Source organism: Ranitomeya imitator, chromosome 4 (genome assembly GCF_032444005.1).
Source record: "Ranitomeya imitator isolate aRanImi1 chromosome 4, aRanImi1.pri, whole genome shotgun sequence".
Taxonomy (NCBI): domain Eukaryota; kingdom Metazoa; phylum Chordata; class Amphibia; order Anura; family Dendrobatidae; genus Ranitomeya; species Ranitomeya imitator.
In genome coordinates this window covers 712,287,296-712,314,010 of record NC_091285.1, presented here as the reverse complement: position 1 = coordinate 712,314,010, position 26,715 = coordinate 712,287,296, and the positions used below count along the sequence as shown (strand labels likewise).

Below are 26,715 nucleotides of genomic sequence, written 5' to 3'. Positions count from 1 at the left end.
AGCAACAAAACAATCAACTCTTGTTGACCGTTTGCTTCTGGCATTCCCTGCACACAGCGCCCGTGATCGTTCTCACACGAGCTCCAGGGGCCAGCAGACCAGAGGTGTTAGAGGGGCAGAAATCAGAAGTGGCGTTGGACAGAGGGGTTTTCTGACCAGGTTGTGGAGTGATTTTTCTATGACCGCAGACAGGACAGGTACTGCAGCATCAATTCAAAGTGACAGGAGACAACATTTGTCCAGTATGGTTACAAACTATTTTTCATCCCTTATCGACGTTCTCCCTCAACCGTCATTCCCATTTGATTACTGGGCATCCAAATTAGACACCTGGCCAGAATTGGCAGAATATGCATTGCAGGAGCTTGCTTGCCCGGCAGCTAGTGTCCTATCAGAAAGAGTATTCAGTGCTGCAGGTTCAATACTAACAGAAAAAAGGACTCGTCTGGCTACCCAAAATGTAGATGATCTAACCTTCATTAAAATGAACCACAACTGGATTTCAAAATCTTTTGCCCCACCCTGCCCGGCTGACACCTAGCTTTCCTATGAAAAGGTCTTGCCTGTGGACTATTCTGAATGACTTTTCCAATCTCGTAATTTTCTTCACCTGATTGTCCAGCATACGACATGTTTCCACCTCACGAAATGGCCAAACTCCCCACACGGGGCCGTGCTATCGCCACTTTGCGCTTGGACCCTTGAGAGTGCTGTTTGTCTGAAGAGGTGGGTGTGGCCGCTTTTGGTCGACGGCACTGCCACTGGGTCCCTCATAGTACAATAAAGTGTCTCTGGCGGTGGTGGTGCGCACCCAACGTCAGACACACCGTTGTAATATGAGGGGCCCTGTGCCTGTACCGCCGGCCACAAGACAGTTCCCCCCCCCAGCTCAAACAGTGCTCTACCACTAGCAAAATTATCTCTCACAGCTTCACCAATGTGTAGTCTAGCCGCTGACATCCTTCAATGCCTGGCACTGACAATACCATTGTTTTGACATTTTTGTTATGTTAGGCCTTCGAAGCCTGTCTGCGGTCCCTTCTTTCTACAACTACTACACTGACCAGGCCACTGCTGGCCGTGTTACCCTGGAACCAATTTAAAAGTGCCTACAGTCAGCCCAATTTTGTTATGTTAGGCCTTCGAAGACTGTCTGCCGTCACTCCTTCCACTAGACTTCCACTGACCATACACTGCTGCCCATGTACCCCTGGAACCAATTTAAAGTGCCTACAGCCAGCCCAATTTTGTTATGTTAGGCCTTCGAAGCCTGTCTGCGGTCACTCCTTCCACTAGACTTCCACTGACCAGACCACTGCTGCCCGTGTACCCCTGGAACCAATTTAAAAGTGCCTACAGCCAGCCCAAGTTTGTTATGTTAGGCCTTGGAAGCCTGTCTGCGGTCACTCCTTCCACTAGACTTCCACTGACCAGACCACTGCTGCCCGTGTACCCCTGGAACCAATTTAAAAGTGCCTACAGCCAGCCCAAGTTTGTTATGTTAGGCCTTGGAAGCCAGTCTGCGGTCACTCCTTCCACTAGACTTCCACTGACCAGACCACTGCTGCCCGTGTACCCCTGGAACCAATTTAAAAGTGCCTACAGCCAGCCCAAGTTTGTTATGTTAGGCCTTCTAAGCCTGTCTGCGGTCCATTCTTTCAACTACTACTACACTGACCAGGTCACTGCTGCCCGTGTACCCCTGGAACCAATTTAAAATTGCCTACAGCCAGCCCAATTTTTTTATTTTAGGCCTTCGATGCCTGTCTGCGGTCCATTCTTTCAACTACTACTACACTGACCAGGTCACTGCTGTCCGTGTACCCCTGGAACCAATTTAAAATTGCCTACAGCCATGTGTTATTATTTTAGGCCTTCGATGCCTGTCTGCGGTCACTCCTTCCACTAGGCCTCCACTGACCACACCACTGCTGTCCGTGTACCCCTGGAACCAATTTAAAATTGCCTACAGCCATGTGTTATTATTTTAGGCCTTCGATGCCTGTCTGCGGTCACTCCTTCCACTAGGCCTCCACTGACCACACCACTGCTGTCCGTGTACCCCTGGAACCAATTTAAAATTGCCTACAGCCATGTGTTATTATTTTAGGCATTCGATGCCTGTCTGCGGTCCATTTTTTCAACTACTACTACACTGACCAGGTCACTGCTGCCCGTGTACCCCTGGAACCAATTTAAAATTGCCTACAGCCATGTGTTATTATTTTAGGCCTTCGATGCCTGTCTGCGGTCACTCCTTCCACTAGGCCTCCACTGACCACACCACTGCTGTCCGTGTACCCCTGGAACCAATTTAAAATTGCCTACAGCCAGCCCAATTTTTTTATTTTAGGCCTTCGATGCCTGTCTGCGGTCCATTCTTTCAACTACTACTACACTGACCAGGTCACTGCTGCCCGTGTACCCCTGGAACCAATTTAAAATTGCCTACAGCCATGTGTTATTATTTTAGGCCTTCGATGCCTGTCTGCGGTCACTCCTTCCACTAGGCCTCCACTGACCACACCACTGCTGTCCGTGTACCCCTGGAACCAATTTAAAATTGCCTACAGCCATGTGTTATTATTTTAGGCATTCGATGCCTGTCTGCGGTCCATTTTTTCAACTACTACTACACTGACCAGGTCACTGCTGCCCGTGTACCCCTGGAACCAATTTAAAATTGCCTACAGCCATGTGTTATTATTTTAGGCCTTCGATGCCTGTCTGCGGTCACTCCTTCCACTAGGCCTCCACTGACCACACCACTGCTGTCCGTGTACCCCTGGAACCAATTTAAAATTGCCTACAGCCATGTGTTATTATTTTAGGCCTTCGATGCCTGTCTGCGGTCACTCCTTCCACTAGGCCTCCACTGACCACACCACTGCTGCCCGTGTACCCCTGGAACCAATTTAAAATTGCCTACAGCCAGCCCAATTTTTTTATTTTAGGCCTTCGATGCCTGTCTGCGGTCCATTCTTTCAACTACTACTACACTGACCAGGTCACTGCTGCCCGTGTACCCCTGGAACCAATTTAAAATTGCCTACAGCCATGTGTTATTATTTTAGGCCTTCGATGCCTGTCTGCGGTCACTCCTTCCACTAGGCCTCCACTGACCACACCACTGCTGTCCGTGTACCCCTGGAACCAATTTAAAATTGCCTACAGCCATGTGTTATTATTTTAGGCCTTCGATGCCTGTCTGCGGTCCATTCTTTCAACTACTACTACACTGACCAGGGCACTGCTGGCCGTGTACCCCTGGAACCAACATCAGAAAATATAAAAATAAGTATTTTGCTTATAAAAAAGAAAATACTGGTGAGATATCAAATGCAGACATTTTAACATTAAAAACAAACACACAACTAAAATCTGGTACAGTACTAAAAATGGCCACCAGCTACAATTACTTTCTCCTGCAAGTAGTTAACTGAAAGTTTTTTTAAATTGAAAACACACATATGGCATCCACCGAGTGTTGTCCTGTCGCGTCTTCTTTATATTATTGCCGAGAAGATGCAAAATAATGAAAATAATAAAATCATTAATTACCAAAATAATAGAGAAAGTCAACACCACATTGCAAATAAACATTCATTCCAAATAAAGAAGCAGGGCGCGTCCGAGGGTGAGTATATACCTAATAAGAATATAATCACCCTCGGACGCGCAATGCTTATTTCCAACAGCCTTCCTTCCTAAGAATCAGCCCTTCCGTCGTGTAGAGAGACGTTGTGTTACACTCCAAGGTGTTCCCCAGGTTGCCTTTCCTGAGCTTCGATCTTCCGGCTCTCGTTTAGTAGTTCTTGGAAACTACTCTGCATTAGGCCTTCAAATTGGGTATGGGGTGTAGAGAGATGGTGTGTTCCACTCCAAGGTGTTCCCCAGGTTGCCTTTCCTGAGCTTCGATCTTCCGGCTCTCGTTTAGTAGTTGTTGGAAACTACGCTGCATTAGGCCTTCAAATTGGGTATGGGGTGTAGCGAGAGGGTGTGTTACACTCCAAGGTGTTCCCCAGGTTGCCTTTCCTGAGCTTCGATCTTCCGGCTCTCGTTTAGTAGTTCTTGGAAACTACACTGCATTAGGCCTTCAAATTGGGTATGGGGTGTAGAGAGAGGGTGTGTTACACTCCAAGGTGTTCCCCAGGTTGCCTTTCCTGAGCTTCGATATTCCGGCTCTCGTTTAGTAGTTGTCGGAAACTACGCTGCATTAGGCCTACAAATTGGGTATGGGGCGTAGAGAGAGGGTGTGTTACACTCCAAGGTGTTCCCCAGGTTGCCTTTCCTGAGCTTCGATATTCCGGCTCTCGTTTAGTAGTTGTCGGAAACTACGCTGCATTAGGCCTACAAATTGGGTATGGGGTGTAGAGAGAGGGTGTGTTACACTCCAAGGTGTTCCCCAGGTTGCCTTTCCTGAGCTTCGATCTTCATGCTCTCGTTTAGTAGTTGTCGGAAACTACGCTGCATTAGGCCTACAAATTGGGTATGGGGTGTAGAGAGAGGGTTTGTTACACTCCAAGGTGTTCCCCAGGTTGCCTTTCCTGAGCTTCGATCTTCCGGCTCTCGTTTAGTAGTTGTTGGAAACTACGCTGCATTAGGCCTTCAAATTGGGTATGGGGTGTAGCGAGAGGGTGTGTTACACTCCAAGGTGTTCCCCAGGTTGCCTTTCCTGAGCTTCGATCTTCCGGCTCTCGTTTAGTAGTTCTTGGAAACTACACTGCATTAGGCCTTCAAATTGGGTATGGGGTGTAGAGAGAGGGTGTGTTACACTCCAAGGTGTTCCCCAGGTTGCCTTTCCTGAGCTTCGATATTCCGGCTCTCGTTTAGTAGTTGTCGGAAACTACGCTGCATTAGGCCTACAAATTGGGTATGGGGTGTAGAGAGAGGGTGTGTTACACTCCAAGGTGTTCCCCAGGTTGCCTTTCCTGAGCTTCGATATTCCGGCTCTCGTTTAGTAGTTGTCGGAAACTACGCTGCATTAGGCCTACAAATTGGGTATGGGGTGTAGAGAGAGGGTGTGTTACACTCCAAGGTGTTCCCCAGGTTGCCTTTCCTGAGCTTCGATCTTCATGCTCTCGTTTAGTAGTTGTCGGAAACTACGCTGCATTAGGCCTACAAATTGGGTATGGGGTGTAGAGAGAGGGTTTGTTACACTCCAAGGTGTTCCCCAGGTTGCCTTTCCTGAGCTTCGATCTTCCGGCTCTCGTTTAGTAGTTGTTGGAAACTACGCTGCATTAGGCCTTCAAATTGGGTATGGGGTGTAGCGAGAGGGTGTGTTACACTCCAAGGTGTTCCCCAGGTTGCCTTTCCTGAGCTTCGATCTTCCGGCTCTCGTTTAGTAGTTCTTGGAAACTACACTGCATTAGACCTTCAAATTGGGTATGGGGTGTAGAGAGAGGGTGTGTTACACTCTAAGGTGTTCCCCAGGTTTCCTTGCCATTGCTTCGGTCTTCCGACTCTCGTTTAGTAGTTGTAGAAAAGTACACTGCATTAGGCCATACAAAATGGGTATGGGGTGGAGAGAGATGGTGTGTTACACTCCAAGGTGTTCCCCAGGTTGCCTTTCCTGAGCTTCTATCTTCAGGCTCTCATTAAATTGTGGTTAAATGGAACAACTGCATTTGGCGTACTAGTTGGTTTGGGGCCTACTATCGGTGTCTGCCACTCCTTGCTGTTCTCCTCCACTGAACAAAGCTGTGCCGCCTGTTTACTACGGTTGCCAATTTTGAACTGCATTTCGACTACTTACTGATTTGGCCCTACTCTCTGTGTCAGCCTCTCATTCCAGTTGTCCTCCACTGCAATGCCCCCTGGTTATTCCTGTGTTACCAATTTTGAACTGCATTTAGCCCACTTTCTTCTTTGGGCCTATATCTGTGTTTCCACTTCATCGTGCCCATTGCCCAGCCAGTGATAGATGAGTCTGCTGGTACATTGACCCATAACGCAACATTCCCCGTGCACGCTACACAACAACATTGTGACCCTGCTGAAAGTCAGGTTGCTCTTCCCGCATACCATACCACCTTACACGGGGACAAAGAGGAAGGTGCAGATGAAAGTGCAGGTTCCTTCATCAGGTGGGGGGAGGAATACTAGTTGGCGACGTCACTGGCACAGGGCCTCTCATAGTACGCAAAAGTGTTGCTGCCGGTGGGAGGCGCCCCCGCCGTGCAAACACACCGCTGTACTTTGAGGGGCCCTGTGCCAGTGCCAATGCCAACGAGTGGGCCCCCCCTGCTTGCTCAGGTTCACAGCACTTGCAAAGTTGAAATACTTACCTCTCCCTGCTCCACTGCCGTGACGTGGTCCAGATTTCCTGGGCCCACTAATTACTTGAACCAGCCCTACCCCCCACAACTTTAGCCAAATGACCCCCAATTTCAAATGCCTTCCAATTATTATAAGGTAAATTACGCTTGACAAGCTTCATTAAGAAGAATGGATGGTTTTGACATTAAAATGGCCACTCTAGGTGTTTTCCTGGCCCCCACTCACTGCCGACTATGCTGCCCCATTGACTTGCATTGGGTTTCGTGTTTCGGTCGATCCCGACTTTACGTCATAATCGGCCGATTTCACTCGACCCGACTTTGGACATAGTCGGGTTTCGCAAAACCCGGCTCGACTCTAAAAAGGTCAAGGTCGCTCAACTCTACTCATCAGTGCTGAGGGCGCTGCCATCACCATGTATGCTGGTCAAGAGAAGGTCATCCCTCTTGTACCTGTACTTGACCACCAGCAGGTCTGCTGTCACCTCTTTTGAGCATCTGCCCAAGTAGTTTTTGGGAGGTCTCTCTGATTTTTGCGGACAGTACCGCAGGCTGCGGTACCTCAAGCAGAGAGGGATTTGAAGAGTGGGATGCTGGTATAAAAGTTATCGGTGTAAAGGTGATGACCTTTATCCAGCAGTGGATGCACCAAATGCCACACAATTTTCCCACTCACTCCCAGGACAGGGGGTCACTCAGGGAGTTCAATCCTGTGTCCTTCCCTTCGTATATTCTAAACCTGTGGATCTACCCTGAGGTTCTCACACACAGCTTATAGAGTTTGATTCCATAACTGGCCCTCTTGCTGGGCAGGTACTGATGGAATCCGAGTCTTCCCTTAAAATGAACCAAGGACTCATCCATGCAGAAGTCCCTTTGGGGCACATACACTTCACCCAACTTTTTGAGGAAGTGTTCAATAACCGGCCGAACTTGGAACAGACAGTCAAAGTTGCGGTCATCTCGTGGGGGACACTGTGCATTATTGGTAGAATGCAGGAAATTGTGGATGGCCTGAAAATGGGCCATGACAATTCAGAACACTGGAGTGTTTTCTAAAATTTCAACACTCTAATATTGCCGAATTTCTGGCTTCTTTGGGATCCCTATATGAAGAACCAGGCCCCAAAAATGCATAATTTCAACTGCGTCTACAAGAGACCAATTAGAATATGATGAACTGGGGTTTTGTTCCATAAACTGATGAGTGTACAAATTAGTTTGATCCACCATGAGGTTAACAAAATCCTCAGAGAAAAAGGCTTTGAAAAAGTCTATTTCTGTGAGGCCGATGGTGTCAAACTTGATTCCTGATTCTGCCACAAAATCAGGAATCAGTGGCTCCTAATTTTTGGGGGGCGAGGTCCATACGGGGTCTGAATAGGGGTGCGCTGGTTTATTTTCAGGAGTGGACGCTGCCTCATCTTCTGTCCTGGGACGTCTGCGTGGTGGTTCCGCAGGACCCGAGGAGGAAGATGAGAAGGATGAAGAATCTGAAAAGTATAGAAATGTGGGATCCTCTCCCTCGCTATCAGTGTCGGAGGCAAGGAAAGTATAAGCCTCCTCCACTGAAAAGCGCTCTTGGGACGAACGTGACGGGCGGGACTTTTTTTTGCGAATATGGTGCTTTGTGTGTACTTTATAAGTGTATGTGTGGGGAGGTAGTGATTGGTGCAAACTGTTATCTGAAAAGAAAAAGCTAAGAAAGAAAGCAAATAGGGAGAAAAAAGTGCATGTGAAAAGAAAAGTCTAAAACATCAGGCACGAGCTCTGATAAGTGAACTGCGTCACTTATCAAAATTCCGAAAAGAAATTATGTGCACACTGCAAAATTCAGGAAGATAGGTGCCGGCTGGACATCCAAAGTCCAATGTAAAAGGGAAAAACAGCCGCACTCAAGTATTTGCGTTTTATGCAGAAAGTTTTGTTGCTTTATTCACGTGTACAAGCATCACCAGGTAATTTTCAAAGAAATAATGACTGCAGACAACAAGGTTAAGTTTCGACCAGGTACGGTCTTTGTCAAAACCTCACTTTTGTAAGGAGAGTAAATAGAAGAAAGAGATATATAGGAAGAGAGTCCCAATATGGCAGCTCCAGGCAGGGTTCAGGAGCAGAGTGTCCGTCTAATTGGTGATGCAGTCACGGTTGTAGTCTCTCTTCTTTCTTCTGCCTTCTGTCTTTCAGCAGGAATTGTGGTGCGACAGGCTTCTGTAGAACCACAAGGCCCAGTACAGTAGGATATTTGGCAGTGTGACCACTCTGCAGAAATCTTCAGCTAGTGTGAGGATTTGTGCAGAGCTGTCAGACAGGTCACAGACAGGTCAGAGACAGGTCACAGAACGGTCATTCCGCTGCTGTGACCTGTCATTGGTGGGATCGATGTGATCTTTGATCCCACCAATCAGAGCTGGCCCTGGTGATGCCGGTGTTGCTAGGCACCGGCCTAGGATCAGAGCTCACAGCTCCGATCCTAGGCAGGTCACCGGCAGGGCATAGCGCGGGCGCATTGCAGCTGTACCCTGTGATTGGCGCGATTGATGATTACATCTGGAACACCCACCAGGGCCGTGTAGTACCCGGTAACTGGTCCAGTATTCACAGGGGGATATCATGGTGGCGGCAAACCGGTCTGTGGCCCTAGGCACCAATGTTAAAGGAAACGTCCTTAAAAGGGATTTTAAATAAAATTTGCGTTCGTGACGCCACCTGTGGTATTCAGTCAGTGGGGACCAACGCTGCTTAAAGGAGTCATCTGGGATGATGTTATGGCAGCTGAGATGGTATAACTTCCCACAGGTGAAGTATGTCCCCAGGGTTCCCGGTGTATAGATGAGGATGGTGAGTGGTGGAGTTAAGAACAGAGGACACGGGTTTGCAGTCTCTTTACCTGGTTTACAGAAGATTTCAGGCAGCCACAATCCAGGGCACCAGATCACAGGTACAGGCAGGGTTCAGCTGGCTTGGAAGCAAATTCAGAGTCCCATTTACCAGGTAGGTTTCTGCTGTAAGTCTTAGAGTCCCTCACAACCTCGGTCTTCCAGCTACTGGTAATCTGCCTAGGGAGATAGCTTATTCGCAGCTGTTCTCCAAAACAGTGACTCTCCTGTCTTCGCTCTCCTGCACGCTCACTAAACAATATTCTTCCTTTCATATTCTTTCTCTTCCTACTTGGCTCCTTCAGTTTTTCCAACACTCAATGTCTGACTGCTCTCTTCTCTGTCCTCTGACAGACTGATTGATTTCCTTTCCCTCCAGTCCATAATATATGGCTGTTCCCCTTAATCCGGGTTCAGAGCTCCCCCTTCTGGCCTGGATTGTGAACATGTTGTGTGTATTGTGGTTACCTGATAATAGAGATCCTTCATCGCTTCCAAGCATGACATCCAAGCAAGGAAAGAAACGCCACTGTCACGGTGTCACACATCGATAGCGCAAATAGCAGCTGAAGGCCATACTAGGCCTGTCCTAGGCACCGGCCTAGGATCTATGCTATTACAGCACCGATCCAGGCAGGGCACAGTGCAGTAACACCGCTGCTGTGCCCTGAGATTGGCGTGATCGATGTGATCGTCAATCATGCAAATCTAAGCAGTTTTGGCCAATGACTGGTGTTGCCAGGCACCAGCCTAGGATCGAGTACATCCGGACTCAATCCTAGCCTGCAACCTCACTGTGTTTCAGCCAGTCTGATTCGCTGAAACAATGAAAAATGCTGTGATTGGCTGTTCAGAATTGAACAGCCAATCACAGCGATCAGGAGGCCAGATGGGGAGGATGCAGCCCGGAATGCCGACACCATCTCCCTACAGGTAAGATTGCATCGGAATTTTAATGCAATCACCGCGACTTAAGTCGCAGTGTTTCATTAAATGGTATGACAAACTATTCCGTCCATGGGAATTAAGTCCCAGGTCACATGGACGGAATAGTACGTCGGACGGCAGAGAGGGGGTTAAGTGATATTGTTCATTGCTTGAAATAAGAGTAATTCAAAGTCCTTCCATAAAAATGTCTGACTGAGCTTGACAAACACTTAAAGAAAAGCAGAATCCCTATCTCATCAGGAAGAAATCATTGTATTCTTCAGTATGGTCTTTTGGAATCTAAAATTGTTGGCTTGGCATTAATGTCTGCTGGCTGAGCGTGTGTGTACAGAAAGAGGCTCTAGTTCTTGTTATATGAATATGAAAATAACTGTGTAAAGAAGGAGAAGAATATTGCTATATCTCCATACACTTGCTTGGGCTGATAAAGTCTGTGTACCATATCCTACGTGCCAAGTAAGCCCCATGAAGCCACGTTCTCATGGTCAAGAATTCTAGATATTGGCTTAGAGTAGCGAACTGAATATTCATCCCAGGTTAATGGAAGCTTAACCACATATCTATGAAAAAACATATAAAATTAAAGGTATGTCTGGGATAACCACAGTTCCCACAATGTATGGATAGTGTGATGATGCCGGAACCACATTGGCTTTTTGTCTGATGGCGTTTCCCTCCCATTTCCATCTAGTGTTTACATATTGTCCAATAAGATCAGAATAAAGAGATTTCCTTACACCCATTCATGGAACCTGTTACATTTTTGTTCCTTTGTTGCTTTGATGTTCATTTTAATGAGACATGAACACAACTTCTGGTCATCCTTACATATTATTTCTAAACATTCTTTTTCGGTGATTACTTTGCATCTCCGTTCATACTGCACCCAAACACACAAGTGATACGCCATTTGAAAGGTAAACTTGCCCCCTTCAGCGAGAAAATAGCCAAACAAACCACACATCCACAATGTGATCACAAAATACAGTTTAAACATTAATTTTCATAAACCTGCAGTAAGGAAAAATGAACTGCATGTGGCACCACACTACCCCAAAGCTGCTTACAGACATCACAAACAAATCCTAACATTTGCCTTGGGGGCTTTTCAGCTTGACGAACTCCTTGTCCAGCTGATTTCAGGCACATTGGAGGATTGCACACTTCACTGCAGGTGAGTCACATATACAAACACATTTGTAAACATGCACTGCCTATTCAATTGGACACTTGCTCCGTTTATATTCCACCGACACACAAATAATACACCATTTCAAAGGTCAAATTACCTGCAGGTGGCATTTGCCTTGGGGTCTTTCCAACTTACTGAAGTGCTTGCTCAGCCGATTTCAGGCAAATTCAAGTATTGCACACTTCACTGCAGGTGAGTCCCATTTGCAAACACATTTGAAAACATGCACTGCTTTTTCGGTGATTACTTCGCCCCACACACACAATAATACACCATTTGAATGGTAAACTTGCCCCCTTTAGCAAGAAAAGACACAAACAAACCACACATTCACGATTTGATCAATATATACAGTTTACACATTCATTTTCTGAAACCTGCAGAAAAAAGCAATAACCTACAGGTGGCATCACAACCTCAAGTTGCTCCGTTTATACTCCACCGACACATACAAATAATACACCATTTCAAAGGTCAAATTACCTGCAGGTGGCATTTGCCTAGGGGTCTTTCCAGCTTGCCGAAGTGCTTGCCCAGCCTATTTCAGGCAAATTCGAGGATTGTACACTTCACTGCAGGTGAGTCACATATGCAAACATATATATGTAAACATGCACTGCTTTTTCGTTGATTACTTCGCCCCACCCACACAAATATTACACCATTTGAAAGGTAAACTTTCCCCCTTCAGCAAGAAAAGACACAAACAAACCACCCAATTTGATCAATAAATACAGTTTAAACATTCATTTTCAGAAACCTGCAGAAAAAAAAAACAATAACCTGCAGGTGGCACCACAACCTCAAGACATTTTTTAGCCTCTACTTTTCAAACCAATTTATCGTATTACCAATCTACTTATATAAATACCTCTCTGTGTTCATCATCTCATTAAATACATTGACATTTGACCAGCTTGATTTTCCTGAAATTGACTGCGCCTTCGACAACCAATGGCCAAAAATTTTGCACGGGCCAACTAGTAGTTAATATGTTGTGAAAACAATAAAAATGAGCAAATATGTGTTTCAAAAATTTTAATTCTTATGATTCTGGATACTTTGCAATTCACTTTCAACCTATGTAACTATCGATACACATAACATTGTGGCTTATAGTTATTTTAGTGACAAAATGCACAATTAGTGGAGAAAGGTTGAACTTGATGGAGCGAGGTCTTTTTTTCAACCAATGTAACTTTGCTGTCATCATATTATGAATTTGTACAGGATGTGGAAATGGGTGAAAAAAAAATAATAATAGCTCCGTGCTTCACATGTTTCTCCACTACTACTATCTTTCTGAATTCCTGTGTAGCTCCCTCCGGCCTTTTCTCAACACTTCCATGGCACATGAAGATAACTTCATCCATCTTCACACTTTCCTGGGATTTTCGGCATTGATTAGGCCTCTGACATCATAATGTGTTGACCAAGGCCTAATCAGCCCCTCAAGCAATTGTGATGACTTGTTTTATGACTTAACAATCTGCTCAGCCCTATAAACCCTAGAAAAGAGTAAAGATGAAAGAAAAGAATATCGTATGCCAAGGAGAGGAAGAGAAGAAGCTTGTAAGAGCAGCATGAAGGACCAGATGGGAAGCTGTCATGGAAAAGTAGATGAGTATAATTTTTTGTATTGACATGAATATACTCTGGGGTGTGGAGAAACCCAAGAGCTTAATAAGACACATTTGATTTGAGTTGAATACACTTGATGGAAATGAGCACATTTGAGTGAACTGTTGAGTTTAAATTTCTCTTATCTTTAGTAAACAATCACAATATGACATTTTTTAATGTAATTCTAAAAAAAATTATCTGTCAACAGGTATAGAAGTCTCAGGGAGCAAAGGAAACCATTCATCAACATGGTGAAGGCCTATGGCTCCGCATTTATCATCTTGCCGGCCTTCTCGTTCGGAATGAATACTGAAGTCTCTCTCCGCACGCTCTACTCCTTGGAAGACTTTGACATGAATAACCGGGTGGTTTTCTTTAATCCTCAATATCTCAAAAATCTTACATCTTACTGGAAACGCATTGGGCTTAAGTTCCGCCGTATGTCCTCAGGCCTCCTGTTGGCCAGTGCAGCCTTCGAGGTTTGTGAAAAGGTAACACTCTATGGTTTCTGGCCATTTTCTGAAGATTTAGAAGGGACCCCGATTCCTCACCACTACTATGACAACGTGCCTCCTAAACCTGGCTTCCACTCTATGTCCGATGAGTTTTATCAGTACTTGATCATGCACAGTCAAGGAGCTCTGAAGCTCCAACTAGGGCAATGCTAAGAAGCAACACAAGTAATGTATTCGGCGAGGCTAATATTTTGGAATTTTGAGGGAACATGGAAATGTTATTTTTTTAATCTAAGAAGACCAAGAAAATCCACACAATGAAGAAAGAAGTTAGGGATCATAAAGCCATCAAGCACAGAGAGTGGAACCAGTGCTATGGACAATGATAATTTCACATGGGGTGCAGTCAACCTTGAGCACTGGGAATTGTTGAGTCCTGAAAATGGTTGAGCCCATTACATAGCTTGATAAGGAACCGACCGGTCGGATATTTCAGAAAAAGAGAAGCCCTTTCTTATCGCCTTTATGATTTTGTGCCATTTTTGACCAATCAGGTGGCGATTGACCAGAAATACTATTGATTGCTGTGAAGTCAATTAATAGAATTTTAGCAATATTTATTTTAATATTTATGTTTTTTTTAAACTATCTGGCTCTGATTTTATCCATGACTTGCACTTTTAGAAATATGTACAATAATAAAAACAATGCAACAACAATCGTTTCATCAATGGGAAAAATTACTTTGGTGGTCTGTTATATAGTCTTTTTAGTTGTGTATCACCGTTACTGAGGATAAATATTCTGGGAGCGATTCATGAAGGTGCTGATGCCAGAAATTCGTTGTAAACACCTGAATAAGTAGCTACATTTGTGCACAAGTCAGTTGTAAACAGAAGAGTGTTTTGGGCTTTTACCCACCAATTCTGGCCAGCTGCTTGGTGTAGCATGGGCGGGTCATCGGTGGGACAGGTGTGGTGCCATTCATTTATCAAATTCATCTTAAATTACCCCAATGACTTCAAAAATAGGGTCCATTTCTGGTGATGGCGAAGGCCGGGTATCAGACGCACCGGGTTCATTGGGCGGCATACAGCACTTAATAAATCAGGTCAATAAAGTTCAGTATTATGCAATCGCCTATAATTAATGTGGAATTTGAAAACTTAGAAACTCTTGTCACGCATGATATAAGAAATGATAAAACATCATTGTGTTTTCTAATGGAGAACATAGTAACATAGTAACATAGTTAGTAAGGCCGAAAAAAGACATTTGTCCATCCAGTTCAGCCTATATTCCATCATAATAAATCCCCAGATCTACGTCCTTCTACAGAACCTAATAATTGTATGATACAATATTGTTCTGCTCCAGGAAGACATCCAGGCCTCTCTTGAACCCCTCGACTGAGTTCGCCATCACCACCTCCTCAGGCAAGCAATTCCATATCCTCACTGCCCTAACAGTAAAGAATCCTCTTCTATGTTGGTGGAAAAACCTTCTCTCCTCCAGACGCAAAGAATGCCCCCTTGTGCCCGTCACCTTCCTTGGTATAAACAGATCCTCAGCGAGATATTTGTATTGTCCCCTTATATACTTATACATGGTTATTAGATCGCCCCTCAGTCATCTTTTTTCTAGACTAAATAATCCTAATTTCGCTAATCTATCTGGGTATTATAGTTCTCCCATCCCTTTTATTAATTTTGTTGCCCTCCTTTGTACTCTCTCTAGTTCCATTATATCCTTCCTGAGCACCGGTGCCCAAAACTGGACACAGCACTCCATGTGCGGTCTAACTAGGGATTTGTACAGAGGCAGTATAATGCTCTCATCATGTGTATCCAGACCTCTTTTAATGCACCCCATGATCCTGTTTGCCTTGGCAGCTGCTGCCTGGCACTGGCTGCTCCAGGTAAGTTTATCATTAACTAGGATCCCCAAGTCCTTCTCCCTGTCAGATTTACCCAGTGGTTTCCCATTCAGTGTGTAATGGTGATATTGATTCCTTCTTCCCATGTGTATAACCTTACATTTATCATTGTTAAACCTCATCTGCCACCTTTCAGCCCAAGTTTCCAACTTATCCAGATCCATCTGTAGCAGAATACTATCTTCTCTTGTATTAACTGCTTTACATAGTTAGTTTACTTTATACCAGAAAAGTAGTTTGGGATTTCTTTTGAAGTTAATGTTAGCTTCTATAATGTAAAATGTTCTCAAATATTGGGGTTGCACAAGTCCGTCCATACACCCCATTATTGTGAACAGGCTCGTAATTGTCGTCTTTGTGTCAGAGCTGCTCTTTAAAAGTCCTCTACACACCTTTGTACGTCAGCTGTAAATGAACGGCGGCCATGTGCTATGGTAATATTTGCATATGGTGGGTCTACATTGGAGCCAATCGCTGTTCCATGTTATTTCAAGTAAAAATTGGGCTTAAATACAGTGGGTACAGAAAGTATTCAGACCCCTTTAAATTTTTGACTCTTTGTTTCTTTGCAGTCATTTGATAAACTGAAAAAAAGTTTATTTTTTTTCTCCTTAATGTACACTCTGCACTACATCTTTACAGAAAAAAACAGAAATGTAGAAATTTTTGCTAATTTATTAAAAACAAAAACAGAAATATCACACGGTCATAAGTCTTCAGACCCTTTGCTCAGACTCTCATATTTAAGTCCCACGCTGTCCATTTCCTTGTGATCCTCATTGAGATGGTTCTCCTCCTTCATTGGAGTCCAGCTGTGTGTAATTAAACTGATTGGACTTGATTTGGGAAGGCGCACACCTGTCTATATAAGACCTCACAGCTCACAGTGCATTTCGGACCAAATGAGGATCATGAGATCAAAGGAACTGGCCAAGGAGCTCAGAGACAGAATTGTGGCGCAGATCTGGCCAAGGATACAACAGAATTTCTGCAGTACTCAAGGTTCCTAAGAGCACAGTGGCCCCCATAATCCTTGTAGTGAAATATGTATAGGCATGAATGTATGACTAGCAGTAATTTAACATTTTAACATCTGTCCAGAGACTGCAGGTCTCACAGGGGTCACAGCATATGTTATCCTGAGAAGGCAGTCTCCTGTCTCTAATCTCACCAGGGGCTATGCTAAGAACAAGGAAGGGAAAATGTTTCACACCCTCTGGCTATTTTAAAAAGAGATGTCAATTACAGACTGACACTATCTATCTATGAGAAACGTTATACAAAGAGTTTCACAGAAAGTAATATATTCATTGGTGGAGTGGCCATGGTCCAGTCACAAACCAGCAATTATAATATTAACATGAGAGGCTGGTCTAGATATTTGACCCCCAGGTTGCCTTTAATAAGTGACTTTAATAAGTTTGAACCTTGCATGCTCTAATAGAATCCATAGCCTTAAGGTTTGTGATCCTTATGATTGGCAGACAGTAGTAGTAGTATTTCCGGGATTCATCGCCTGTGTGTTCGGTGAGTGGTGGCAGCATGTATGAGCGGGTGTGTGGACTGTGTCGGTGTGTGATTTATGCTCCCATTACAGCATAGGACAGAGGTTGAATGCTGGACTGAGTGAGAGGAGATAGATTAACCCTTGTTAACAACCCCATGTCACGTGCTGAGAAGCTGGTATGTGACAATCCTTATATGGAGGTAATTTGGGACCACAAGAAATCTTCCTAGACCTGGCTGTCCAGCCATACTGAGCAATCATGGGAGAAGAGCCTTGGTGAGAGAGGTAAAGAAGATCCCCGAGATCACTGTGGCTGAGCTCCATAGATGCAGTAGGGAGAGGGGAGAAAGTTCCACAAAGTCAACTATCACTGCAGCCTCCACCAGTTGGGCCTTTATGGCAGAGTGGCCCAACAGAAGCCTCTCCTCAGTGCAAGACATATGAAAGCCCACATAGAGTTTGATAATAAACATATGAATGACTCCCAGACTATGAGAAATAAGACTTTCTGGTCTGATGAGATGAAGATAGACCTTTTTGGTGATAATTCTAAGCGGTATGTGTGGAGAAAACCAGGCACTGCTCATCACCTGCCCAATACAATCCCAACAGTGAAACATGGTGGTGGTGGCAGCATCATGCTATGGGGGGGTTTCAGCTCCAGGGACAGGACGACTGGTTGCAATTGAAGGAAACATGAATTCGGCCTAGTACAGAGATATGCTGGATGAAAACCTCTTCCAGAGCGCTCTGGACCTTAGACTTGGCCGAAGGTTAACCTTCCAACAAGACAATGACCCTAAGCACACAGCTAAAATAACAAAGGAGCAGCCTCAGAACAACTCTGTGACCATTCTTGACTGGCCCAGCCAGAGCCCTGACCTAAACCCAACTGAGCATCTCTGGAGAGACCTGAAAATTTCTGTCCACCAATGTTCACCATCCAACCTGACGGAACTGGAGAGGATCTGCAAGGAAGAATGGCCGAGGATCCCCAAATCCAGGGATGAAAAACTTGTTGCATAACTGTAGGAATACCAGGGAAGAGGGACCATGTACTGTCCCTAACCCCTGGGCTACCCCTGCCTGGTTTCATATTATTATTATTATTTATTGTTATAGCGCCATTTATTCCATGGCGCTTTACATGTGAGGAGGGGTATACATAGTAAAAACAAGTACAATAATCTTACACAATACAAGTCATAGCTGGTACAGGAGGAGTGAGGACCCTGCCCGCGAAGGCTCACAATCTACAAGGGATGGGTGAGGATACAGTAGGTGAGGATAGAGATGGTCATGCAGCGGTTTGGTCGATCGGTGGTTACTGCAGGTTGTAGGCTTGTCGGAAGAGGTGGGTCTTCAGGTTCTTTTTGAAGGTTTCGATGGTAGGTTAGAGGCTGATATGTTGTGGTAGAGGGTTCCAGAGTAGGGGTGATACGTGAGAGAAATCTTGTATACGATTGTGGGAAGAGGAGATAAGAGGGGAGTACAGAAGGATATCTTGTGAGGATCGGAGGTTGCGGGTAGGTAAGTACCGGGAGACGAGGTCACAGATGTATGGAGGAGACAGGTTGTGGATGGCTTTGTATGTCATGGTTAGGGTTTTGTACTGGAGTCTCTGGGTAATGGGGAGCCAGTGAAGGAATTGACAGAGGGGAGAGGCCGGGGAATAGCGGGGGGACAGGTGGATAAGTCGGGCAGCAGAGTTTAGAATAGATTGGAGTGGTGCGAGAGTGTTAGAGGGGAGGCCACAGAGCAGGAGGTTGCAGTAGTCAAGGCGAGAGATGATGAGGGCATGGACTAGGGTTTTTGCAGATTCTTGGTTGAGGAATGAACGGATTCGTGAAATATTTATGCTCTGCTATGAAGTCCTACGCAGCTTCCACCTTCCCCTCAGTGAGGAAAGGGGCAGATGTATAAGGGGTAACACCAACTGGACAGACAGAGGAAAACCAACGAATAATCAAACAACAACAGGCATACAGGATGAAATATAAAGAGAAGATGGGAGCACAGTAACAAGGGGTAGAAAAGCAGCAGAAAGGAACACCAACAGTGGTAAAAAGAGATATTCACAAAAAACATGCAACATTCTCATGATGACAAGAGGGAATCTCTAGAAACTCCTTCTCCATTCAGCAGGAACAGAATGAAGATTCTATGGCTGGTATGGAGGGAAGCCAGACACATGTTTATATATTAGATGGCTGTGGTTCCAATAAGCAGCACAGCCAATAGGCTACAAGGAACTGTAAACCCTTTCCATGCCACAAGAAACCTGTTAACTCATGAATGACTAATTTAAAGAGGACCTGTGCTCAGCTAATCGCAGCAATCTTCTAATCTCAGATGTAACATTTCCCAGCAGAATGTGGCACATTCATGAATAATAAATTATGTATGTAGCAGAGCCCAACAATGTAGCAGAACTCATTAGGGCAATTTAGTAGAACTAAGTAAGGCCGGCGTAACAGTGGCGTTTTAAACGGCCGAGTGCAATGCGATAAAAAATCGCATTGCACTCGGACCAATGTTAAGCTACGGGGCAGCTCCCACCAGCCGACTTTTTGTCAGACGTTTTCCTCGGTCATGCTGCTATTTGTCTCGGACCGAGGAAAACTCTCGGCTCACTCACTCCCATATAAGCCTATGGGTGCAAGTGAGACAGCGCACACCACTCGGATATCATCCGAGTGCTGTGCGTTATAAGCGGACCCCAGCAATGGAGGAGATGGAGAAATTAGTTTCTCCGCCTCCTCCGCAGCTGTGCTCCGATCTTCCCTGTGCAAAAGAATCGGAGCACAGACGCACGACTGCGAGCAGGAGCCGAGTGTCATTAGCATCTCGCATCCGTTATCTCGCATCAGATGCAATACGCCAGTGTGATGCCGGCCTACCTGTGATGGTGGCAGTAAAGGAGTTGTGAAGTCCAAGTAGTGGCAGATGCAAAGAGCAGAGCTAAATGGCCTGAGTGAGTGATATCACAGGAATGTGCCTGGTTATCATGGCAAACAAATGCAAAGACATACAGAGAGAGAGATAGAGGCTGCAGATGGAGGACAGGGAGCACAATCCAGGAGAGGTGAGTAACAACATTATTAGAGCAGCGGAGAGAGAGACTGAGCTGGCATTGGCCAAAAATTTACAGCTGCAGAAGATGGAGAAGTGACCTGGTGAGAAGAGATGGTTTCCCCAAATACAATCATTACCTGCAAGAGACAATTCACACAAAAGGCAAAGAAAAACCATCAAAGCTCAGCAGAAACAGAAAAGCCCAGTATAACCAGAGCTGCCTGGTGTAACCATGATGAAAGAAGAAGGACCGGGCCGGGTTACCTTTTTTACGCCGAGTCCAGAGCTGTCGGGGCTGTCCCCTCTGTTGTCCGGGGGAAAGCTTAGAGACCCATACCGACCTTTGCACTTGTTGGCAGGGGACGTGGCTAGGTTAAATGAGAGAAAGCGCACACAGAAGCGTTCAGACTTGGCGGGACGAGACAGCGCGCTGCAGATAGAAGCGAGTGCTCCGTCTCCTGAGCACCGCAGCATTCACACTAGCATTGCCAAAGACTGTGATCAAGAAAGTGCTGAGCGTCCGCTGCCTCCCGAAAGGCAAAGTGACAGAGACTATGGGCCTGTAAGTGCCGAGAGCTTGCCACCTAAGAAAGACCGGGCCCGCTACCAGGAACTGTTCCCTGAAACCTCGGTCCCTACCAGTCAGGCCTCGTTAAGCTACGGCCAGACGCTGAACTTCCTCTGCAGACCCTGCTTTCACGGAACCTGCGACAGACATCAAGGACTCACCGCTCCCTCAGGACCCTACTCATCCACGTCTGGAGGACCACGCTGGACTCAACGCACGCTGGTTGCTGTCGGAGCCATCTTACTGCTCGTGGACATTCCATTCTGGGAGTCTCCTGGACTGGATAAGTTATACTTGCATCATACCCTGCTATTGCATACCCATACCCTGCCTTACTCCCATTTACCATACTTCTCCTTGCGTAGAGTACAAATCTGTTCATAGTAAAAACTGTTAACCCTTGCTCTGCCTCCTGTCCGTTACTGCATCCCGCAACCTGCTCACAACGGTGCAACCAACCGGAAGGTCAGACTGTGCTGTTCCAGGTAAAGTTACAGTTTTGGCATAAAACATAACAGATTCCATAAATAATCTGAAAAATAACAACTCCTTTCACAAATTTGACGCTAATCCCACAGTAATCCATTGTATTCCTTTCAGTTTTACCCCTTGCCATGCTGTTGGTTGGTGTCTGGTATGTATTTTTCATGGTCACCCATCACCATCTTTCGCCAGCGCTTTATACAGTAAGGAGACACACTTGTGCATTATTCTTTATATTGAAGCTAAAATCACATCTCACATTGTAACCAGAAGTAGCCCCGCCGCTCATAGACTGCAGGTTTATCATTTATCATCCCATTGTTTCCCAGGACCAGAGTCCATTCGGAGCTGCTCCATTGTAACCTTTTCTTTTTCTCTTCTCTTATTGTATCCCATGAATGTAGTCCAGGGATTCAAGCTTCAGGAGGCTAATTTGCATATTCCAGGTGCCTTCTGGGAGAAGCGAAGTCTCCCTAAGCTAGAAGATCGTTGGGTACAGCTGGGACCAGCTGCTTCGAAAGCATCACCAAACCAGGGATTCAAGCTTCAGGAGGCTAATTTGCATATTCCAGGTGCCTTCTGGGAGAAGCGAAGTCTCCCTAAGCTAGAAGATCGTTGGGTACAGCCGGGACCAGCTGCTTCGAAAGCATCACCAAACCAGGGATTCAAGCTTCAGGAGGCTAATTTGCATATTCCAGGTGCCTTCTGGGAGAAGCGAAGTCTCCCTAAGCTAGAAGATCGTTGGGTACAGCCGGGACCAGCTGCTTCGAAAGCATCACCAAACCGCGCGCCATACGGCGCGCAAATTTTTGCCTGTAGGACATTATTGCAAGAGAGCTTGGCTGAGTAGATTACACAAGAAGGAAAACACACAGCAAGTCAGCAGGATCTAGGAGCAACATGGCAGATGTGACAACCTACATGGTGAGCTGCAGCATGTGCTACATGTTCACAGATCGACCAGAAGAAGAATCCAATTTCACCTGTCAGAAGTGTAGACTAGTGGCCCTTTTAGAAGAAAAGGTGCGGGGTCTGGAAGAAAGAATAGCAACTTTGAAACTCATCAAAGAGAATGAAGACTTTCTAGACAGAACAGAAGCATCTCTACTGGTCACAGAAGGTGCAAAAAGTGTCAGAGAACCTCCAAAAGCAGATGAGTGGAAGCATGTGACCAAAAGAAGCAAGAAGACCATGGAGAAATCACCAACCACACAACTGAAGAACCGACATCAAATCTTTGTAGAGGATGAAGATGGCACACCTAAGAATGAAGCAATACCAGCAAGCAAAAAAGAAAAGGGCACACAGCAACAAGTGACAGCAAAAAGTACAGCCAAGAAGCAACGAAGAGTGGTGGTGGTGGGAGACTCACTACTGAGAGGCACAGAAGCAGCCATCTGCAGACCGGACATAACTGCAAGAGAAGTATGCTGCCTTCCAGGTGCGATGATCAAGGATGTGACCGATAGGATACCAAAGCTCTTCAGCTCCAAGGACGTCCACCCATTTCTTCTGATACATGTTGGCACCAATGACACGGCAAGGAAGGACCTACCGACAATCTGCAAGGACTTTGAAGAGTTGGGGAAGAAAGTAAAGGAACTGGATGCACAGGTAGTTTTTTCTTCTATCCTTCCAGTAGACGGGCATGGCACCAGGAGATGGAACAGGATCCTTGATGCAAACAACTGGCTAAGACGATGGTGCAGACAACAAGGATTTGGATTCCTGGACCACGGTGTGAATTACTGGTATGATGGACTCCTCGCCAGAGACGGACTACACCTCAACAAACCTGGGAAACACACATTCGCCAGAAGACTCGCTACACTCATCAGGAGGGCGTTAAACTAGAAGAAGAGGGGACGGGAAGAAAAACATTAGACTCGAACAAAGACGACCCAGGAAAACATACTCAGAAGGGAGGTAAGAACATTTCTAAAACAATCCACAGTGAGGAGATTGGAACAAAACAAAATCCTCTAAACTGCATGCTCGCAAACGCCAGAAGCCTGACAAACAAGATGGAAGAACTAGAAGCAGAAATATCTACAGGTAACTTTGACATAGTGGGAATAACCGAGACATGGTTAGATGAAAGCTATGACTGGGCAGTTAACTTACAGGGTTACAGTCTGTTTAGAAAGGATCGTAAAAATCGGAGAGGAGGAGGGGTTTGTCTCTATGTAAAGTCTTGTCTAAAGTCCACTTTAAGGGAGGATATTAGCGAAGGGAATGAGGATGTCGAGTCCATATGGGTTGAAATTCATGGAGGGAAAAATGGTAACAAAATTCTCATTGGGGTCTGTTACAAACCCCCAAATATAACAGAAAGCATGGAAAGTCTACTTCTAAAGCAGATAGATGAAGCTGCAACCCATAATGAGGTCCTGGTTATGGGGGACTTTAACTACCCGGATATTAACTGGGAAACAGAAACCTGTGAAACCCATAAAGGCAACAGGTTTCTGCTAATAACCAAGAAAAATTATCTTTCACAATTGGTGCAGAATCCAACCAGAGGAGCAGCACTTTTAGACCTAATACTATCTAATAGACCTGACAGAATAACAAATCTGCAGGTGGTTGGGCATTTAGGAAATAGCGACCACAATATTGTGCAGTTTCACCTGTCTTTCACTAGGGGGACTTGTCAGGGAGTCACAAAAACATTGAACTTTAGGAAGGCAAAGTTTGAACAGCTTAGAGATGCCCTTAATCTGGAAGACTGGGACAATATCCTCAGAAATGAGAATACAGATAATAAATGGGAAATGTTTAAGAACATCCTAAATAGGCAGTGTAAGCGGTTTATACCTTGTGGGAATAAAAGGACTAGAAATAGGAAAAACCCAATGTGGCTAAACAAAGAAGTAAGACAGGCAATTAACAGTAAAAAGAAAGCATTTGCACTACTAAAGCAGGATGGCACCATTGAAGCTCTAAAAAACTATAGGGAGAAAAATACTTTATCTAAAAAACTAATTAAAGCTGCCAAAAAGGAAACAGAGAAGCACATTGCTAAGGAGAGTAAAACTAATCCCAAACTGTTCTTCAACTATATCAATAGTAAAAGAATAAAAACTGAAAATGTAGGCCCCTTAAAAAATAGTGAGGAAAGAATGGTTGTAGATGACGAGGAAAAAGCTAACATATTAAAGACCTTCTTCTCCACAGTATTCACGGTGGAAAATGAAATGCTAGGTGAAATCCCAAGAAACAATGAAAACCCTATATTAAGGGTCACCAATCTAACCCAAGAAGAGGTGCGAAACCGGCTAAATAAGATTAAAATAGATAAATCTCCGGGTCCGGATGGCATACACCCACGAGTACTAAGAGAACTAAGTAATGTAATAGATAAACCATTATTTCTTATTTTTAGGGACTCTATAGCGACAGGGTCTGTTCCGCAGGACTGACGCATAGCAAATGTGGTGCCAATATTCAAAAAGGGCTCTAAAAGTGAACCTGGAAATTATAGGCCAGTAAGTCTCACCTCTATTGTTGGTAAAATATTTGAAGGGTTTCTGAGGGATGTTATTCTGGATTATCTCAATGAGAATAACTGTTTAACTCCATATCAGCATGGGTTTATGAGAAATCGCTCCTGTCAAACCAATCTAATCAGTTTTTATGAAGAGGTAAGCTATAGGCTGGACCACGGTGAGTCATTGGACGTGGTATATCTCGATTTTTCCAAAGCGTTTGATACCGTGCCGCACAAGAGGTTGGTACACAAAATGAGAATGCTTGGTCTGGGGGAAAATGTGTGTAAATGGGTTAGTAACTGGCTTAGTGATAGAAAGCAGAGTGTGGTTATAAATGGTATAGTCTCTAACTGGGTCGCTGTGACCAGTGGGGTACCGCAGGGGTCGGTATTGGGACCTGTTCTCTTCAACATATTCATTAATGATCTGGTAGAAGGTTTACACAGTAAAATATCGATATTTGCAGATGATACAAAACTATGTAAAGCAGTTAATACAAGAGAAGATAGTATTCTGCTACAGATGGATCTGGATAAGTTGGAAACTTGGGCTGAAAGGTGGCAGATGAGGTTTAACAATGATAAATGTAAGGTTATACACATGGGAAGAGGGAATCAATATCACCATTACACACTGAACGGGAAACCACTGGGTAAATCTGACAGGGAGAAGGACTTGGGGATCCTAGTTAATGATAAACTTACCTGGAGCAGCCAGTGCCAGGCAGCAGCTGCCAAGGCAAACAGGATCATGGGGTGCATTAAAAGAGGTCTGGATTCACATGATGAGAGCATTATACTGCCTCTGTACAAATCCCTAGTTAGACCGCACATGGAGTACTGTGTCCAGTTTTGGGCACCGGTGCTCAGGAAGGATATAATGGAACTAGAGAGAGTACAAAGGAGGGCAACAAAATTAATAAAGGGGATGGGAGAACTACAATACCCAGATAGATTAGCGAAATTAGGATTATTTAGTCTAGAAAAAAGACGACTGAGGGGCGATATAATAACCATGTATAAGTATATAAGGGGACAATACAAATATCTCGCTGAGGATCTGTTTATACCAAGGAAGGTGACGGGCACAAGGGGGCATTCTTTGCGTCTGGAGGAGAGAAGGTTTTTCCACCAACATAGAAGAGGATTCTTTACTGTTAGGGCAGTGAGAATCTGGAATTGCTTGCCTGAGGAGGTGGTGATGGCGAACTCAGTCGAGGGGTTCAAGAGAGGCCTGGATGTCTTCCTGGAGCAGAACAATATTGTATCATACAATTATTAGGTTCTGTAGAAGGACGTAGATCTGGGTATTTATTATGATGGAATATAGGCTGAACTGGATGGACAAATGTCTTTTTTCGGCCTTACTAACTATGTTACTATGTTACTATGTTACTATGTAGTCATCTGGTTGTGTAGAACAGAGGTCCCCAACTCCAGTCCTCAAGGCCCACCAACAGGTCATGTTTTCAGGATTTCCTTTGCATTGCACAGGTGATGCAATTATTACCTGGGCAAGACTAAGGAAATCCTGAAAACATGACATGTTGGTGGGCCTTGAGGACTGGAGTTGGGGACCCCTGGTGTAGAAGATTTCACTGATTTTTTTTTCATCATTTGCACATTCTTATTATTTCCCCATCTGGGGATTTCCATGATTCCACAACTTTTCCTCCTTAGTTTTCCAACTTCCATCTTGAGGATTATGTAATGGAATAATCTAACTGTCCACCTGAGAACAAGAGGTTCAGTAACGTTAGATGGGCCCAATGTGGCAGTAAGTGCTGGGCCGCTCAAATCTAATCTGGTTTTAGTTTTGCTTTTTTCAGCACCCTACATGAAGGCCAGATCGCCCCTCTCACTGATTGCTTAAACATAACATTATCATCAGTAATGAAGAGGTCCATGTCAGTATGATTCAAGGGAAGATGGATCGTTTTAGGTTTGGGGCATGAATTCTGTTATTTGAGATGCTAACATGAGCCACTTATATCAAATTCACAAGAGAGAAACCAGCTGACCGGCACTGAAAGAGCTCTCATTAATTAATACAGCTGCGAGAAAAACCCTGAAGGCTAGACGGACTAAGCTTCTACTGAAGATAGGGAGGTGCTTGCAAGTAGAGTAGATAATCCACATGTAAACGAAGAAACAAATGAATGCAGCAGTCACCCGGACTCTTCAATTGTGTAGTTGTCCTTTATTGAACATGGCACAACGTTCCAAGCTTGGCACAACACGGGCTAAGTCATGAGAGGGGAGCGGTGCGGGAGCGTGCAGA

The 26,715-nt window shown here is 44.9% G+C and overlaps 1 protein-coding gene across 1 annotated transcript in view; it reads left to right on the top strand.

Moving 5' to 3' along the window:
* Nucleotides 1-14,086, top strand: part of LOC138677402 (alpha-N-acetylneuraminide alpha-2,8-sialyltransferase-like) — a 265,474-nt gene extending 251,388 nt beyond the window's left edge. The window contains exon 7 of the mRNA XM_069767497.1: nt 13,129-14,086. Coding sequence (XP_069623598.1) covers nt 13,129-13,588 — 460 coding nt within the window. The 3' untranslated portion in view covers nt 13,589-14,086. The remainder of the gene's footprint in view (nt 1-13,128) is intronic.
* Nucleotides 14,087-26,715: the final 12,629 nt, after the last annotated feature.